Below are 19,174 nucleotides of genomic sequence, written 5' to 3' on the forward strand. Positions count from 1 at the left end.
TGGCAGGAATGTGGGACTGGGACGTGTGCATGTGCACGGGTTCATGTATGCATGTACGCTTGCGTGTGTGCGTACGTGTGTGTGCGCGTGCGTGCGTGCGTGCGTGTGCGTGTGTGTGTGTGTGTGTGTGTGTGTGTGTGTGTGACAGCATGTAAAAACCCTGCGTTCTGAGACTAAAGACACAGGGTTCAAGTGTCTGACCCATCACTCTCTAACCCTCAGTAAGCCAGCTACTCTGTGTGTCAGTATCCCTGTCTGCCAGGTGGAGCACCTGAGACGATCTGCCTCACGAGGTGTTATGGGCATGCGCAGTGGTTTGACTGAGCATGGCCTCCATAGGCACATAGGTTTGAATGCTTGGTCCCCAGGTAGTGGAACTGCTTCGGAAGGATTAGGAGGTGTGGCCTTGTTGGAGGATGCGTGTCACTGGGGGTGGGCTACAAGGTTTCAAAAGTCCAGACCAAGCCCCAAGTGTCTCTGTCTGTCTCCTGCCTGTGGATCAGGATGTAAAGCTCTCAGCTACTGCTCCAGCACTGTGCCTGTCTGCTGCCTCCCACCACGATGACATGGTCATGGACTAACCCTCTAAAACCACAAGCAAGCTGCCAATCAAATGCTTCCTTTTGTAAGAGTTGCTTTGGTCATGGTGTCTCCTCACAGCAACAGAACAGTGACAAAGACAGTGTGGGATAAACTCACATAGGTGGCGCCCCTAAGACGGGAGCAGACACACCAGCTACTCCCCATGTTTATACTGGACTAACATATGATATTTATTATTGTACTAATATCAAGGGCATGCCCCTCCCCATCTGAAAGGCCCAGTGTGCTACACCGTTTTTCCGTCACAGAATGGTGTGTGATCCTAAATAAGTCAATTCACCTTGGTGGGGTGGCTCCTCTGAAATGAAGTATAAGCGTCCTGGGGCAGAGACTAGTGTCTCTTCCTATCCCTTGTCCCCTTCTTTCAACAGAAGACTTCCCACATGGCTTTCGGTTCAACGGCACCTGGCTACAACACGACACTCCCGGGGCAGCCCACTGGTCCGTGTGTATGGCTGAGCAGGAACCAATGCCATCTAAGCAGAAAGGGCAGGAGCTAATTTGGGAGAATGTACAGGGACACAAATGCAAAACCCCTAAGGCGGGAGCATCAGCTCAGTCAGCCAAGGTGCTTGCAGCCAGGCCTGATGACCTGCGTTCTATCCCAGGGACCCATGAGAAAGAGGTGATGTCCGCAAATCCTCCTCTGACTTCCACACACTTGCCACGGCAAGTACATGTCCGTACACACAAAATTAATGTCATGATAATAATGATGATGATGATGATGATGATGATAATAATAATAATTAATAAAGATGAGAGTGTGAAGAATCCAGACGCCTGCTTGAAGGCCCTGACATCACAGTGGTGGCACTCTCTCTTTGGGAATGTGGGATTAAGAGGAAATCACATGATCCCATCCATAATGCAGGGCTTCCCAGCCAAAGATCCAAGGACAAAAATGAGGAGCTTTTCAACAAATTCAATGCTGATGACCGGAATGGGCACTTCCTGTGTTTTCTGTCTTTTCTCCTACGGTTAGTTTTTTGAGGCAGGATCTCATATGTAACCTAGACTTGTCTTAAACTCACACCAAACCCCCTGCCTCAGCACCCCCAGGTGTAATGAACAGCGGATACTTTTTTCTGAAAGGATTTTGTTGTTATTTGTGGGGCTGGGGAGATGTCTCAGTTGGTAGAGCTCTTTCCTCGGTGTCCACGTAAAAAGCCAGGCTCTGAGGCAAAGCAGTCATAATCCCAGTGAAGACCAGGTGGGAGGCAGAGACACGCAGACCCCTGAGGCTCACTGGCCAGCCCACCTGGCTGAGGTGCTGAGCTCCAGGCCAATGAGAGAACTTGTCTCAAAAAGAAAAAAACGTTGGGGGCTGGAGAGATGTCTCAGCGGTTAAGAGCACTGGCTGCTCTTCCAGAGGACCCCAGGTTCTAGTCCCAGTACCCACATGGCAGCTCACAACTGTCTGTAACTCCAGTTCTAGGGGAACCGACACCCTCACACCAATGCACGCAAAATAAAATTAAATAAATTATTTTAAGAAAAGGAGGTCAGATGGTACGTGAGGAATGACAGAGGTTGTCCTCTGATTTCACACACACACACAAATGCACACACAGAGAAATAAAAATAATAATTAAAAGTATTTTTTGCATGTTTAAGCCCAGGGTGGCCTGAACTGGAGACCCTCATGCTAGGGTGAGGCGTGCCCACCCCATTTGCACTTCTGGATGCTTTCCTGCCTCAAGCAAGCATGGACTTGGCCCTGAGGCTGTCACCTTGCATCCTCTTTGCTAATGAGGCCACAGTGTCTACTTCTGCAGTCCTTTCCTAGGTGTCACTGTGAGATGCAGCTGTGGTTGACACCTCAAGCCAGGAAGCAGCCGAAACTGTCTATCACGTGGGTGTGTCCCATTTAACCCAAAGGAAAAGCCATATGAGCAAGAGAGGCCTGTCCTGGTGGAAGGAGGGACTTTTGTCTATGGCTACAGCATCACCCCTGCCCAGGCTTCCAGCTATGCTGCAGGTTTCAGACATGCTCACCGGGCCACCACTGAGCTCATTCCTTGAAATAAACCTCTCAAAGCACAAGCGCGCTACCGGCCCCGTTTCTCTGGAGAGAGAGTATGCCTGATAGAGGACCCTTGACAGATCCCCACCAAAGTCCTGGAGACCCAACTGCCCACTGCTGCTCAGGCAAAAATGAAACACCCAGAAGGGAGCTCCTGGGCTGACCATGGCCGGGAGGGATGGGCTGTGCTGGAGTCATGCTCTCTGTCCACATTGAAACCAAGAGCCTTTCCAAAAGACAGTGACTTAGCCTTCATGAGGACTGGCTCCTGGCCCACCCTGAAGACGAGGCACGTCACAGTCACGCTAAAGCAGAGAGAGAGAGACACGGGGAAGTGCAGCTTGGATCCAGCCTGGAGGCAATGCACATGGATATAATTAACGGGGTGTGGGGGACCCACTGGGGTTCTCCATAAAGCGGGAGATATTTAATCCAACATTTCCATTCTGGATGGCCACGTGAGAGAAATCTCATGTGTGTGTGCAGGCTGGGCACTCTATTTGTCATGCTGGTAAAAAAGATAAAGAAACAGTTTAACCATCACAACTCTATTGGGTTAATTAGCCCTGGGAATATTACACAACACTGAAAAGGAGTATGTAGGCCAACGGTGTATGTTCAGATCAGCCAGAGTGCTTGCTATGGTCCTGACAGCAGGACACACCTCTGAGGTTTGTGACTCAGGGTTGGAGGCAGAGCCTAAGGGTGTAGATTTACTGATGGTTCCAGCAGAGCTAAGGTCATGCACACGTGCAGGAGTGTGTGTATGTTTGTGGTATGGGTGTGTGGGCATGTGTGTAAGCGGACACCAGAGGTCTGTGTTGGGTGTCTTCCCAGCTGCTCTCCACCTTATGTTTTGAGACAGAGTCTCTCACTGAACACTCGCCAAATGCCCAGACTGGACTGGATGAGCTCTAAAGGTCTGTCAGTGCTGTGCGCCCTTCCCCAAGGCTGTGTGGGGACTCAGGTGTGCACCACCACGTCCAGCTTTGACCTGGGTGCCGGGGATCAGAACTCAGATCCTCACACTTGCAAAGCAGGTACTTTCCTGACTGAGCCACCTCCCTAGCCCCTGATGGCTGTCTTTGAAGCTGCTACATGAGTGGCCATTTCCTGGACAGCTACTGAAAGTAACTAGCAGGGGCTTCTATTATGACCCCATTTTACAGCTATGGCAAGGAAGGCAGGAGAGGCCGAGCAGCTGGTAAATGGCAGAAGGACACTCTGACAGGAAATGCACAGCCTCTGGGTCCCACCTTTCAATGGCCAGGTTGTTTCCTGTGTGTGTTCAGCTGGAGCCATCTCCAGGGTCAATGGGATGGGGAGCTAAGAAAAGCAAGGTAGGGGCTGGAGAGATGTAGGGGTTAAGAGCACTGATTGCTCTTCCGTAGGTCCTGAGTTCAATTCCCAGCAACCACATGGTGGCTCACAACCACCCGTAATGAGATCTGGCGCCCTCTTCTGACATGTAGGCATACATGCAGACAGAGCACCCAGACCTAAAATAAAAATACATAAATAAGTAAAATTAATTAAAAAAAAAAAAAAAGAAAAGCAGGGTGATCTGGAAGAACACCACCCACCATTGCTTCTTCATGTACAAAGCAGCTGTAAAAATACTCAAGGATGAGATTTTAACTTTCAGGAGGAGGAACTGGGTATCTAGAGCAGGAAGGGATACACACAAGTGTATATGTGTAGGTTTGCATACATATGTGTGCATAAATACAGACACACTGTTTAGGTGCTTTGACCTTTGAACTCTATAAATCAATTATTTTTAACAAAATAATGTTATGGTAGTAAAAGGCAGGCATCCAGACAAATACAAAAAATTTTTCTCCAAGGAGTAGAGGGTCCTAGGAAGGCTGGTTTGCAGGGTATGCTTCTGTCTGGGTTCCTGTGACAAAGAGTCACAGAGTGGCTGGCTTCAAGACCAGAACCTCTCTTTTTAGAGACAGGATCTCACTCTGTAGCCTGGCTGGTGAAGAACTTGCTATATAGACCAGGCTGGCCTCAAACTCAGAGCTCCTCTGCCTCTGCCTCCTGAGTGCCTAGATCAAAGGCGTGCACCACCAAGCCCAGCTCAACAGCAGAAATCGGTTCCTCACGGTGCTGGAAGCTGGAGGGCTAAGGCTAGTGTCTGGAGGGCTGGATCCTTTGGAAGCCTGCTCCACGGCTAGGGATGGCTGCCTCCTACTGGTACCTCTGCAGCCATCGACATCCCAATTTCCTCTTGATAGAAGATATTAATAATGGTCACACTGGGTCAGGGCCTTCCCTGTGACCTCTTGCTATAGCTGAACTCAAAAAACCCACTTTGCTACTGTGCATTGAAACATTCAGTCCCCATCTGAAGGTGCTGTTCTCCACAAAGACTGGGATATGGGGTGGGGCTCGAGGGGGGGCGGGGCTCCACTCTCTCTCTGCTTCCTTACTGCCTACATCCTGTAACCAGTCTCCTCAAGCGCCTCTGCCACAGGGAAGGGCAGCTCCTGCCATACGCCTTCTCCACCATGGACTCCATACCCTGACCCACAGGCAGAATCCCGCCTTCCTCTCTTAGGCTGTTCTGGTCAGGCGCTCTGTCTCAGCAGTAAGAACAGTAACGAACGCCTCTCCTTTGAACTCCATCTCCGCTTCAAAGACTCTATCCCTGCGACTCTATCCCAGATACGCAGGTGCAGGGATCGCCTTCATAGGTGCTGTGACCAATACCTTGCTCGGCGGGTAAAGGCACCTTCGATCAGGTCTCAAGCGCTGAGTCCAATCCCCAGGACCACACATAGATGGAGCAAACAGACCCCTGCAAGCTGTCCTCGGACCACTGCCGCGTGTGCTGTGGCATATGCGCGCACACACACACACACACACACACACACACACACACACACACTAAATGAATAAGTAGAATTTTAAAAATTAAAGGTGCAAATACGCCCACCTGCTGAGGTCGTACGGGTTAGGACTTCAATATATACGTTCCCAGGGACACATTTCAGGCTGCTGTGGGAGGGGCTGACCTAGCGATATAAGCAAGCACTCGAGCCATCCTTTCATAGTTTTAGCGGCTTTGGTAAGTGGGGCTGGATAGCTGCTGGCGGTAGGTAGCCTTCTCCTCCCTGGCCCTCAGGGGGACAGCGGGTTGCCTGACGGTGGGTCCCTTGGAGCGGTCAGATTGGCAGAACAGCCCTTGTCCGCCCTGCTCAAGCTCGCCCTGTTCTGTTCTGCTGTCGCGTGGCGGCATCATAGACACCAGACTCTCTGTCTTCAGTGTACGACAGCATAAACGTTCCCGCCGGAGGAGGGAGCTGAGCACTGGGTGAGTAGCCAAGGTCCCCAGCACTAAACCAGGGAGTCAGGCCTGAAGTTCAGCTTTGATGACTCAAGGCCTCGGTGGCATCTGCCGTGTGGTGTGGCTTCCCTTGACAAGTGGGCTGCAGAGTTCTGAAGACAACTGCCTGTCCGTGTGTGTCTCCATCAGAGAAACTAGCAGCGTGACCCCTGCCAGCTACGCAGATGCAGGGATCACTGTCATAGGTGCTGTGACCGATACCTGCGAGAAGTTACCTTAGGAAAGAAGCGTTATTTTGGTTCACGGTTTGAAGATGTAGTCCACCGTGGCAGGGAAATCATGACTACAGGGACTTGAAGTAGCTGGCCACATTGCATCTGTGGTTAGGAAGGAGAGAGGCGAATGCTGGAACTCAGTTCTCTCTCTCTCTCTCTCTCTCTCTCTCTCTCTCTCTCTCTCTCTCTCTCTCTCTCTCTCTCTCCTCCCCACTCCATCCAGGACCCCAGCCCACAGATGGAGCTCCCCATATTCAGAGTGAGTCTTCACACCTCAACGAACCCAGTCCAGAAACTCCTGCACAGACACGCCCACATGCTGTAAAATATTAGTTTAACTATGTAAAGATGTATCACATTTGTTTACCTTGCCTGCCTAAGGCACCTGATTGGTCTAATAAAAAGCTGAACAGCCAATAGCTAGGCAGGAGGTATAGGTGGGGCTTCTGGGCAGAGAAAGGAAGCAGGAGGAGGAATCTAGGTTCAACAGAGACAGAAGGGGATGCCAGGGAGACACCAGGCACCGGCCAGCCAAGCAGACACAGAAGAAGTAGGTAAACAGGACGCACAGAATGAAAGAAAGCCCCGAGGCAAAATGTAGATGAATAGAAACAGGTTGAATTAAGTTAAAAAGCTAGTGGGACAAACCTAAGCTAAAGGCCAAGCTTCCATAATTAATAAGAAGTCTCTGGGTCATTATTTGGGAGCAGGTTGGCAGACAGAAAAAGAGCTTGGTTACACCCACAAGTTTGTCTCTTGGGTGATTTTAGATCTTGTCAACATGAAAATCAGTATTAACCATGACAAGTCCACCCCCCCTGTCAACTAGACACCCCCGAACATATCACTTGCCCCCATAGGCTCATGGCTATCTCATAATGAAAAATTATTTTACCAGATTAGTGGGATGTTGAATTAAACCCTATTCTAAGAGTGTTCTAGAATGATACCATCCAGCAGAAGTTTTGGCAATGGTGGTAGGGGTAGAACTCAGAGTATCACACACACACTGGACAAGCTCTCTGCCCCTGAGCTCCGGCCTCAGCCCTGGACACACGGTGTCTGTGTTGGCTGCACAGTGGTAAGCTGCATGTGACCCCTGAGCTAAGGTGGCTGGTACAGGAGAGGTACATCTCGAATTTCAGCTACTTCACATGTACAGAGCACAGGGGCCCCGTATCCGCCACATGGGGCCGGCACAGCTCTAGAATTCTGGGCCAAGAGGCATCCTTTTTAATAAAAAGAAAGGTAGTGTGGACTAGTGGGTGGGACAGAAGGTGTCAAGTCAATTTAGGTTACTTCAGCCTCTTAATTAGGGGCAGGAGGGGACTAATGGGCGTGGGGACGTCTGTGGTCCCAGAACTCAGAAGGCTGAGACAGAAGGACTAGCCTAGACTACACAGTGGGACCCTGTCTCCAAGTGCCAGAAACAAGGGCTGGTCAGATGGCTGGGTGGGTAACAGTGCTTACCGCTGAGCCTGATGATGAGTCCAATCCCGGGGACCCACATGATGGGAGTGACTCCTGTAAGCTGTCTTTCTGACCTCCAAGTGTCCACTGCGGGCGCATGCGCCCTCCCCGTAAATAAGTGTCATATAAGATTAGAACCAACCAAACAAGAGCGAACAGGTGTGTTGGCGGGGGGGGGGGGTGATGGGTGCACCGTGGTTAGGAAGGTGTCTGCTCAGTTTTACGGCTTCCGGGTGCAGCATGGCCGCCCCCTCGAACCATCAGTCAACCGGAACCAGACAGGACCCTTGGGGAGGGGGAGGCTGGCCCAGCTTCAACCCTGACAAGCGACTAGGGCAAGGGTCTTCTCAGCTCATAGCAACTACACTGTGCTCGGGACAGAAACTCCCAAGACACTGAGGTTCCCGAGCACCCAAGCTCACACTCTGGTGGAGGTGACGCAGGGTGGGGCAGGGGTGGACAAAACAATCCGATACACACGAGGAGGAAGAGTCCGTGATGCCGACAGCGCAGGGCAGGGAGGCAGAGAACGGAACCCGGGGAAGGACACAGCCATGGGAACCTCAGGGCGATGCTGCCGCAGGCCGAGGGGACAGGGCGGGTGAGGGGCCTGAGAAGGAGAATGCAAAGTCCCCAAGGAGCTGCTCTAGGTGGTGGGAGAGGAGAGAGGTGGGGAAGGAGCCAGGTCCGGCGGGCCCAAGATACATGAGTTGTATATATTATATGCGGTTAATTAATTGATTAATTCGATGTGGGCACGCGCTCTACCAACTTACACCCCAGCCTATTAAATGGGTTTATGATGACAAATGACGGTTCCGCTCAGGGCCAGGTGTGGTGGCTCACACCCAGAATCCCAACACTCAAGAGGCTGAGGCAGGAGGACTAGGAATTCAAAGCCAGCCCAGGATACACACAGTGAAACTCTTAAGCAAATGGCAGCCCAGGACACCAGGCCAGGGTGGCCATTTGGAGCTGAGGCTGCGGGTCAGTGGCTGCCATCTTTAACTCATTTGGGCCACCATCTTTAACCCCAAGGATCCTGACTCACCAAGGGGCCCCTCCGTGAGGGTTCCAGACAGACCCTCTCGTGCTAAGGAGGCACGAGGGAATTGGGGAACTGGTCACAGCAGAAGGATGATTGAGAAGAGGAAGAAAAGGAAGCCACTCCCCAAGTCCCCCGGCAAGGTGGCACACTCAGCCTCACGTCAGGCCATCAACAGGGACCAAATACCGGGGGTCTCCAATATCATAATTGCAATATTCAACCAGGCCACTCTCTCGGTGGATGGCGTGGAGGCCAGCACAGGAGCATCTGTGCTGAGGGCCATTAGGGGTCCCTGACAGATGTGTCTCCCCCCCCACCCGCCCCACCCCAGCTGCAGAGGAACACCCGTGGCTTTCTTCCTCCCAGACAAGGATTGATGAGGATTCTCGAGAGCTCTCAGACAGGCAAGGAGAGGCTGCGGACCTTTTCCCAGCCTGCAATTTATCTTGGGAGGGCCATTCACATCACTTGTTACAGGCTGGATTACGCTCTGACCTGGCACATTAATCTCTCCGAATAAAATAATAATCATCAAGGAAGTAGCTGGACAGTTGCCAGGGAGGCATTAATAACTGTCACCACACCTCAGAGGTATTGGGAAGGGTGTCAGGGCCCACATCCACCCCCTGGTCCCAAGCAGTGCCGTGTGAAGGAGAGGCAAGACACTCTAGTCTGGATGGGAGGCAGACAAGGGTTTTGTATCCATAGACCTGACTCTTAACTAGCCCAAAGAGCTCACTAACCAAATCTAGGAAACTAAATTTGTTCAGAAAAACCGTATTTGCATTCCGACACACGAAATGTTCCAAGTGGCATTACTCACACTGGCCAGAAGTTGGGGAAAAACCCAAGTTCCTCAAAGGGCAAAGGCTAAATGAACGTTTGGTCTATCCCAGGGAACCAGTCACAGAAAGAAACGAAAGCTGAGCCATGCTACAGTGTGGTGATGATGTGTTTTCTTGTGTGTGTGCATGTGCATGCGTGCGTGCTTGAGTGTGTGTGTGTGTGTGTGTGTGTGTGTGTGTGTGTGTGTGTGTGTAATGCACTAATATGAGTGTGGGGTTCTCAGCCAGAGAAGGCAGAGAAGGATCTTGGGAGTTATCTTCCGTTGCTTTCCCTCTTTACTGTCTGTGACAGGGTCTCTCACTGAACTGGAAACTCGCTGTTTAGGGAACCTGCCTGCCTGTGCTCTGTAATGCTGGGGTTACAGGCATCTCAGCCATGTGGTGCTAGGATGTGAACCCAGGACCTCCTGCCTGCAGAGCAAGTGCTCTTACCCACGGTGCCGTCTCTTAATCCTGTTTTTCGTTCCTTTTGAGTAAGGTCTTACTGTTCCCAGGCTGGCCCTGAGCTTTCGATTCCCCTGCCTCTTGAGGGCTACGATTCCAGGGGAGTGAGCTGTGCCAGCCCGTGCTAAATGCAGAGGAAATTGAAGACACGAATGTTGGTTAACAGCCACGACGTGATTCTGTATGCAGGCACTGTACAGAGTGGGCAAATCCACAGACGGAAGGCAGATTAGCGGTTGCCCAGGGCTGGTGGGAGGAGCCTGGGCTGACTGCTTAGTGAAAGCAGGCTTCCTTCTGGGGTGATGGCAATGTTCTGGAACTACACAGGCCTGCTGGCTGCACTGTCACCGTATGTATGTCACAGAATTGATGACACCCTTTCAAATGATTAATAGTTAACTTTATGTGAATTTTACCTCAAATAAAATATTTTAAAAGCCCAAGACAACTAAGTGCCCTTGCCTTATGAGGCGTCTGCGAGCAGAGACTGCTGAGCGAAGGGCTGAGCCACACCCCCTCTTCTGTGACTGGCCTGTGGTCACCTCGAGATCTGCAGTCTTTGCCATGTGACTTAGTTCAGTCCGTGGGACAAGAGGTCAGAGCGCCTCCTCCCTGAGGGCGGATGAGACCAAAGATGACAATGTGTTGGGAGACTCAGAACTGCCACAGGGAAGGGCTTTGTCCACTGTTTGCCTGAGATGCCCCTGTGCCTTCACCTCAGCCCACCCCGGCAGCCTCTCTGTAGAGTTCTTGAACAAACAGCTTGCTGGATCCTATGCCTGGCTCCTGGGGATCGCTTGGTAGTGCTCGGCCATCATGACTGTTGGCTGGGCCTCCAGAGTCCTTCCAGAGTTCCCACGGTCTTTTATGGCACAGAGGGAATATTGCTTGTTTGTGCATGTCTGTTTTCATGATTGCCTTGCTTGGACATCTGCACACCTAAGAAAATCAAGCTGAGGATGGAATCCTGGCTTTGCTGTCATGAGTAGAGGAAGTGAGAAGATAGCTGGCTAGATCCTCCATTCATCCATCCTCTTAACTGTCCATCTATACATCCACCCATCCATCTATCCTTCTTTCCTTCCTTCCGTCCACCTTCTCATCTATCTGTCCATCCACCCACCCACCTACTCATCTTTCCTTTTGCCCATCCACCTATCCATCTTCTCATCTACCCCCTTATCCATCTATCCATTCATTAATCCATTCATTCATTTTTTCCCTTCCTCTCATTCATACACTCGCCTACCATAAACAATCCATCCACCTATTACACTCCCATTCATCTAATTCATCCATCCATGTATATTTACATATGCATCCATTCTAACACACACACACACACACACACACACACACACACACACACGCACGTGCATGCATGCATACACCATATTTCTGAATGCACAGAAATGCTGTGGTCCAACAACAAATAAGCTAGATGCATTCACTCCCTTCTAGGAACAGAGGGTTTTAGATGTAGGGAAGCAAAGAGAAGTGATGAGATGAGCCATCACATGGGTTGTCTGAAAAGACCGCTCTGATCACAAGGACTCGAACAAGGAGGTCAGAGAGGAGAAACTAAGAGAGGCCACTTCGGTTTCATGGCAGCAGAGTTTAGGGTACAGCAGTGAAACTGTAGGAGGCTCAACTTTAGAGTCAATTAAGATACAAAATAGACAGAAGTCGATGCCTGCCAGGAAGAAGCAAGGTACAGTGTTCAAGGTCATTCCCAGGTTGTGAACATAAGCCATGGTCTCATGGAGGGCCATGTTCAGAGATCCAGAGCAGCTGGAAGATGCCCAGGCTTGGAGGAGGTCCCCAGTCCATTCCAGAAACCCCGCCCATTGTTTGTCTCAGCCACACCTGTGTTGGGAAAGCCTTCCTCAAGTGACCATAGTCCAGACTTCCCTTGCTGGCAGCCAGATGGATGGCGGGGGCAGGGAGAAGGGGAACATGTGCCAGCATGAAACTCATTCACTGGTCATCCCCTAAGCAACATGGGGGCTGATCCAAAAGGGGAACTTGACAGACCAGACCCCTCTCCCAGGGACAAGAACGGGAGAATTCCAAGAGGACAAGGCACATGACAATGGACACAACTAATGTGTCACCACACATGACGGACCATGAGCCAGCCGCTGGGAGGCCCTCCTGCCTCTGGTGTCATGTGGGCACAGTGTCTTTGCCCACCCACAGTAGAGAGCCATAGCGCTCAGTTTCGGGGGTGACTTCCACGCTCAGATACTTGGAAGTCACAGGAACAGTCCTGACTGCTCTTTGGCTTCTGACTATAGTCCTGGGCAAGTCACCAAGCTACCCAGTGTCACAGTTGCCACAGGGGTGACTTACAAAGGGGTGATAGTCATGGTGAAATCAAGTCCACAACCAGCAAATGTTGATTGTCGCTCCTGATAGCAGCCAGAATGGGCAGGAAAAATGACCTCTATTCACAGTCTGTTCTCAGGAGTCATTCAGCATCAACCACAAGCTCTGGTTGGGACTCCGACTCTCCCACCTTCCAGGCTGACCCTGCAGACTATGTAGAACCAGGAGGCTCCAGCAGGGACAGGTGCTCAGGTGACCGGAGGGAGGGGGCACAGCTGTGTCTGCCAGCCTCAGCCCCAGCCTGCCCTGCCGGGCTCCATGCTTGGCTGAGGGACAAGAGGAGGGTCACAAAGGTGAAATGCTCTGTGCCTGCAGGTGGCTGGCCGAGGCCGGTATTCCTGTACGAAGTGGCCTACTTTGTCCAAGCAGCTGATGGCTGCAAGCTATTCCTGGTTGAGGCATACGGCCTCCACGAGGCAGACAATATGACCCTTGAATTCTCACTCACTGGACCTACTAGAGCTTGGAGGAGACAGGAAGTAGGAGCCTCCAAACCCTGGGTGAGCACAAAGCCATCATACAGTGAACACGAAGTCTGAGAAACGGGCACCTGGCCAGGACTCCACAACATCAGGAAAAGCCCCTGGATTAGGTGTCATGAAGATTAAGTCATATTGGTGCAGGTCGAGCGCACCTCAACCCAAAACTACAACATCCCAAAGGCCCGGAAATCTGCAACCGTTTGAGCTCAGACATGAAGACACACACAAGGGGAAAATTCCGCCCTGACCTCCCTTGACACACTGCAATGGGAGGCAGGTGTGCCAACAACACTGTCTGACGCCACCTTCTCACCATGGGGGCGAGACAGGTGAGTTCCACGTTTATGCCCAGATCACATTCTCAACATACCTCATTGTGAATATGCAGATAGTCTAAGAACTGAAAAAAACAAACAAACAAACAAACAAACAAACAAAAAAACAACCTGTGATCCAAGCATTTTGGATGGAGGACAATGAACTTGTGTCACGAAGGACTTCGTGTGCGGTTTCCTATGCACCAGGTTCAGGCAAAGCACCTTCTTGTTCCCGTAAGGTCAGCCCTTTTCACGGGAGGCGTGATTTCCCGTGGTGGACAGGTGAGGAGCTCAGAGAGGTTCTGTTATCTGCTCAGTGTCACACAGATAGGGAGGAATCTGGCTGGGTCCAGATACCAATGTGCCTGAGGCTGAAGCCCTTGTGCCTATCCACTGGCCATGCTGGATTTTTGGGGTGAAGTTCAAGGTGCCTATAGGACCATGGCATGCACTAGACAGGCCACGGTTATTATGGTCTGGGCAAGTCTGCAGAGGTGGCTCTGGGCTCCTTTATGCCTAGTGGCTCCTCTCCTGATTTCCCTGTCTCTCTGTCTTGATGCTTCCTGGCCGGCCTTGTTTTAGGGCACAGAGATAGGGCCTCATCCAAGAAAACCTCAACATCACAGAGGAAGGACGCTGCTCAAAGATTGACCCCTAGTGAGTTGGGTCAGTTGTCACTCAAGACTGTTGTCCCTGCATGAGGAACAGTGGCAGTCCTCTGAGTTCTAAAGGCCATTCCTCAAGAACTCTCCACCCCGAAGCATTTCCCTTGCTGTGCACAGCAAAGCATCACTGCTCCCACTCCCCGCCTTTGCCCACGGCAGGCATTACTAATCGATTGAAGAGCCCTTTCCCCTCTGAGGATCAGTCACATTTACAGAAAGAGTTCGTGGAATGTACAGAGTCAAAAACGCTCTATCACCCTTTTCTGAGAGATGTAGGACCCGGGCATATGGACAGGCTTTGCTTCCCTCCCTCGGGTAAAATCAGATGAAAATTCTATCAAGGAAAGCTTTGAAGGAAACGTACTGAGGGGTGCAGATGAAGGGATATCATGGTGGGCATAAGGTGGGCATTGCATTAGCTCTGCTCCAGTTTTCTCCTCCTCTGGGAGGTGCCTGGAACCCCAGGCTGTCTCAGTGACTAGGGCCTCGGGTGGTAGCAGCCAGCACTTACCTTGGACTTGACGGCCAGGATGATTTTAGGCAGGGCCACGATGAGGCACTTGAGGGCAATGGTGATGTACTTCAGCACAAAGTCCGCGATCCCCACGATCCATAGCAGGTCAAAGAAATCCAGTGTCTCCAGGTTGGGCTTCAGGAATATGAGGCTGGGGGAGTGTTCAGAGAATCAGTTCTTATCAGCTTTCCCTCACGAGGGGACCTCACAAATATCACCGCCAGAAAGCACACCGACCTTGGCGTCCCACCTGCTTCTTCATCTACTACTGACCGGCCCTGTGACCTTAGATGGGACTCTCAATCTCTCCGAGCCTTAGTTCCCTTGAGGATTAAATGACAGTATCAGCCTGGAGCATCATAAAGGTCCCCTCTGTTTGCATTCTGTTGTATGTATTCATGTGTGTCCAGGTGCATATGCGTGTGCAGATGAGCACCTGCATGTATGTGAAGGTCAGAGGTCAACTTCAGGTGTCCCTCAGAAGCCTAGCCATCTTCATTCTTTTTAGCATGAATCTTAAAGGTTCTTATTAATAAAATCAAACCTGAGGCGAGTTATTGGGGTCCATGCTGATAGATCAGAGAGACAGAACAAGCCACAGCTATCTCACCTCGCCGGATCCTCAGTTGGTCTTGTCTCCTCAGACTGGAGGCCTCTGAGTCCTCATCAGGAATGGGTCTCAGCTGAACTGCTGCTCAAAAGCCTGAATGCTTAACCAGCCAAAATCTTCTAGTTTCTGGTCCTCACGCCTTATATATCTTTCTGCTTTCTACCACCACTCCCTGGGATTAAAGGCTGGCTTTCTGGGATTAAAGGTGTGTCACCATGCTTGGCTATTTCCAATGTGGCCTTGAACTCACAGAGATCCAGAGGGATTTCTATCTCTGGAATGCTAGGATTAAAGGTGTGAGTGCCACCATTTTCTAGCCTTTGTATCTAGTGGCTGTCTGTTCTCTGACCCCAGATAAATTTATTAGAGTACACAATATTTTGGGGAACACAATACCACCACAATTCTTTTCCTTTTTGTTGATACAGGATCATTCCCTGGCCTGGAACTCAGCAACCAGGTTAGGCTGGCTGGCTAACGAGCCCCAGGGGGGTGTCCCTGCCTCCACCTCCTCGGTGCTAGGGTTCTGGAAATCAAACATGGGTCCTCGAGTTTTGCCTACTGAGTGCCCCCTCCCCATCCTGCCCCCTCCCCATCTTGTCCCCCTCCCCTTTAGTTTTACGTATCCAAAAGTCTTCATAGAAAGGAGGGAAGAGAGGAGGCATGGAGAGGAAAGTCCTGTGCCCTACGCTAAGGTCCTTCCTCTGTGGATCTCATTAACCCGCCCCCCCCCCCCACCACAAGGGGCTCTGCAGTGAGCATGGCTTAGCTCCACTTCAGAGATGACGGCTGAAGCTTAATGTCACAAGATAACCGACTGTACAAGAACATTCAGAACCAGAGAGACCTGCATTCACATCTAAGCTCGTCAAGTTAACTCAGTGCCATCAGCAAATCGGGGCTCCCTCCTTTCCCCCAGCTTAGCTGCCAGGCCTGGATAATCACAGATGTACTACAGACCCTGCCTTGCCGTGGTGACAGAGGTAACCCTTAGGGCCTGTACTGTCGTCTACCCCCATTCTTCAGATAAGGAAACTGAGGCACATGGTTGAGTCATGCAACTGACAAGTGTCTGAACACAGTTAAAAGATGACCCATGGTGAACAATGCCTTGGGGAACCGTGAGAGAGGCTCCAGGAAAAAAAGGCAGAGGGCCTTTTACCTCAGGTGTATTTTGTTCCCTGCATTGTTCTTGGATGTGATTTTGTGCCTTTTGGGACAAACATTTACATTCAATTGATGGGACGTTTATTCTTGTTGGATGTCAGAACACAGCTATAGAACCCAATCCAGGGAAAGGATGTGCTGAGTGCTGTCCACAGTGTGCCCTGAATCTCGATATGGCCCTCTGCCTGGCTTTCATGCTTCCCTAGACATAGCCTACAATATGTGCAAGACAATTGTGTTTAAATAGTCTGTCCTGAGAAAGTTCTGGGAAAGGGCTGCTCTGTTGATATTTAGCAAGTGCTCACTGGTGTTTATTTACATGTTTTTCTGGACTCAGACAACCTTCCTTGGATCATTGCTTTCTTTGTTACATTCCTATATAAAAGTACATTGTAACAGACGTAAGGCTGTCTACAGCATTAGACTTAGTCTGCCCCATTATTTCAGGACCTCAGATCCCAGGTCCAGCAGATGAGATCTGCATAGGTCGACGACAGCAAGGGACAGAGGTAGATGTGCAGCCAGGCCACCTGGCTGCAAGGAATGCTGTCCATGAATCCGTGCCACACACTGGAGCTACTCAGGGTGCAAACCCGTGGCACCTGTGCATGACCAGACACGATGTCGGCCATTGCATCTGTCTGTGCCAGGCGGGTCACAATTCCATTTGCCTGTATGTGATCCTATAAGCTGCAAATCTATTGCACCCGTGATTAGGAAGGACGCAAACCCAGTTCACCTGCTCAGGAGCGGGCACGTTGTAAATCCATTTCACCTGTTCACAGTCAAGGACATTGCAGACACAATGTGCTGTCTAGGACTCTGCATTGCGAATTTCTCGCTCGGTTGCTCTGCTTGTCTCACGGCAGGCAGACAAGAGATAGTTTCCAAACTGGTCCCGGTCCATGGCCCACACGTTGGCTCTGCGCTCCAACATCCCATTCACAATTTTAACAGCAGTAAAAACATCTTGGCTCCTTCTGCCATTCCAACCCTGCGCTATTTACTTGGTTCAGCTCAACTCATCCCATCTTCCCCGAAGGTTCTAGGGGGACGGAGCAGGTGTAAAGCGTATCCCATCTGAGCTGAGGGTGCCTCGGCACAGAGAGGTGGAGTCACCTGCTCATGCTGCCTCAGCCAGTGTATGGCACTAGGATCGGAGCCAGGCTGGTGGGCACTGGCTTCTCTCCGCTCTTCTTGCTGGGCTAGAGGCTCTGAGCAAGGGGCCAGCAAGGCTCCTACCTGCTTCCTCCATCACTGGGAAACTCATAGTGAACACAGAGAGAGATGTTTTCCAAATCCCTGGGAAACCTAAGGAAGGGCAGAAAGGGGTGTGGACTAAGGCCCGTACACTAGCACCCTGAGAACCCAGGGGTGTGGAATAAGGCCCATACTCTAGCACCCTGAGAACCCGGGGGTGTGGAGTAAGGCCCGCACTCTAGCACCCTGAGAGTCCACACTGGTAGCTCCTCATGCTGACTTCAGTACCCTTCCACAATCACAGCTCTGTCTCTGTGGGACTTCTCGGTCCAGCTTCAGTGGCCGTTCCTGGCCTCCAGGGACAAGTCTGAGGCACTGACCTCACTGGCTGATGTCTACCTCAGGTAGACCTTGCTACTAAGACATGGTCTTCCTATGTGGCTCAGGCTGGCTTTGAACTTACCATCATCCTGACCTTTGGCTTCAGTCACCCTAGTTTGGGGATGACAGGTATGTGCCCCCCTCTGTCTGGATGGCTCTTCTTTGCTTTTGGTGGTGGTAGTGGTGGTGGCAGTGGTGGGTGGGGTAGCAATACAAAAGTGTTTCCCCAAGACCAAACCCCAAGTTCACTCATCTCTAAAACTGTCTTTGCTCGTTAATGCATTTCCTGTTACTTGATTACAAGTTTGCCCTTTGGGCACCACCAAGAACAGCAGTGATTACATATAAAATATTAGGGGGAGGAAGAGGGATATTGGTATTTTTCTGCTATTATCTTGAAGATTTGTTTATGCGTATGTATGGGCGCCCCCGCATGAGTTCATGTGCAATCCCTGCCTGCAGGTGCTCCCAGAGGCCACAGAGCATCTGTGATCTAGATCTCCCGGAACTAGAGCTGCAGTCTGCCTGCTGTGCATGCTGGGGACTGAACCTGGGTCCTCTACAGGGGCAGGAAGCTCTAACCATTGGGCCAGCTCACAAGCCCCTATTTTTATGTTTTGAGTGACTTGCTATGTAGGCCAGGCTGAGAGTTCAAGGTCATCCCCAGCTACATCTTGAGATCCTGTCGCAAAAACGAAGTGCCCGGCCTCAGGGACTCCATTACAGTACCAGGAAACAAAAGGCTTTGTGGCTGCGGGAACCACTCATATACAACTGGAGAGTGATGGCACCAGAGCGGACAAGGTCTTGGCCCTGTGTCTTTTCTGTTGCCCTCCCTGCTGGCCTCCTGTGCTGACAGTTTGGCTCTGCCCTGGTCTGATGGAGGCATTGAGTCTGCTTCCGAGAACATGGTGGTGGCTAGAAAACAGCATGAGTGGGAAACCGGTCCCAGCTGCCTGGGAACCCCACCTCCTCTGCGTTTCAGCAGGACCTTAGCATTCAGGACCATGGTGATGCCTAGAAGATGGCTTGAGTGGGAAACCGGTCCCAGCTGCCGGGAACCCCCACCTCCTCTGCCCTTCAGTAGGACCTTAGCATTCAGGACCACAGACCCTGGACTACGGACCATGGACCACGGGACCATGCAGGGTGTGACTGTGCTGATGCTCAGACGGACCCCCAAGACTGCTCTGAAGCGCCCCTCCCCATTTCTGCTGCAGGCATGTTTTCACAGCGAGGGGACCGTGATCCCCAAGTCGAGGGCCCACCTTGAGTTTGCACCCTGTCCGGAGTCTAACCTTCCCCCTCCCCCCAACAGGAACCCTTCTGACCGTCATCCTGCCGTGAGAACATTCTGGTGAGATTCTCCTAACCTAAGATTTCCACTTTTCCTACGACGACGAAGCGATAGTCACTTCGCCCACGGCTCCGCTCTTTATCCTTA

At 51.3% G+C, this 19,174-nt stretch overlaps 1 protein-coding gene across 2 annotated transcripts in view; it reads right to left on the bottom strand.

The window, feature by feature from the left end:
• The window catches only part of Rnft2 (ring finger protein, transmembrane 2), a 59,404-nt gene that overhangs the window by 24,938 nt on the left and 15,292 nt on the right, over positions 1-19,174 (bottom strand). For both annotated transcript variants that reach the window (XM_037198650.1, XM_028878804.2), the window contains exon 7: positions 14,370-14,523. In XM_037198650.1, the coding sequence (XP_037054545.1) occupies positions 14,370-14,523 (154 nt within the window). The remainder of the gene's footprint in view (positions 1-14,369; positions 14,524-19,174) is intronic.

Source organism: Peromyscus leucopus, chromosome 23, assembly GCF_004664715.2.
Source record: "Peromyscus leucopus breed LL Stock chromosome 23, UCI_PerLeu_2.1, whole genome shotgun sequence".
In the NCBI taxonomy this organism is placed as follows: domain Eukaryota; kingdom Metazoa; phylum Chordata; class Mammalia; order Rodentia; family Cricetidae; genus Peromyscus; species Peromyscus leucopus.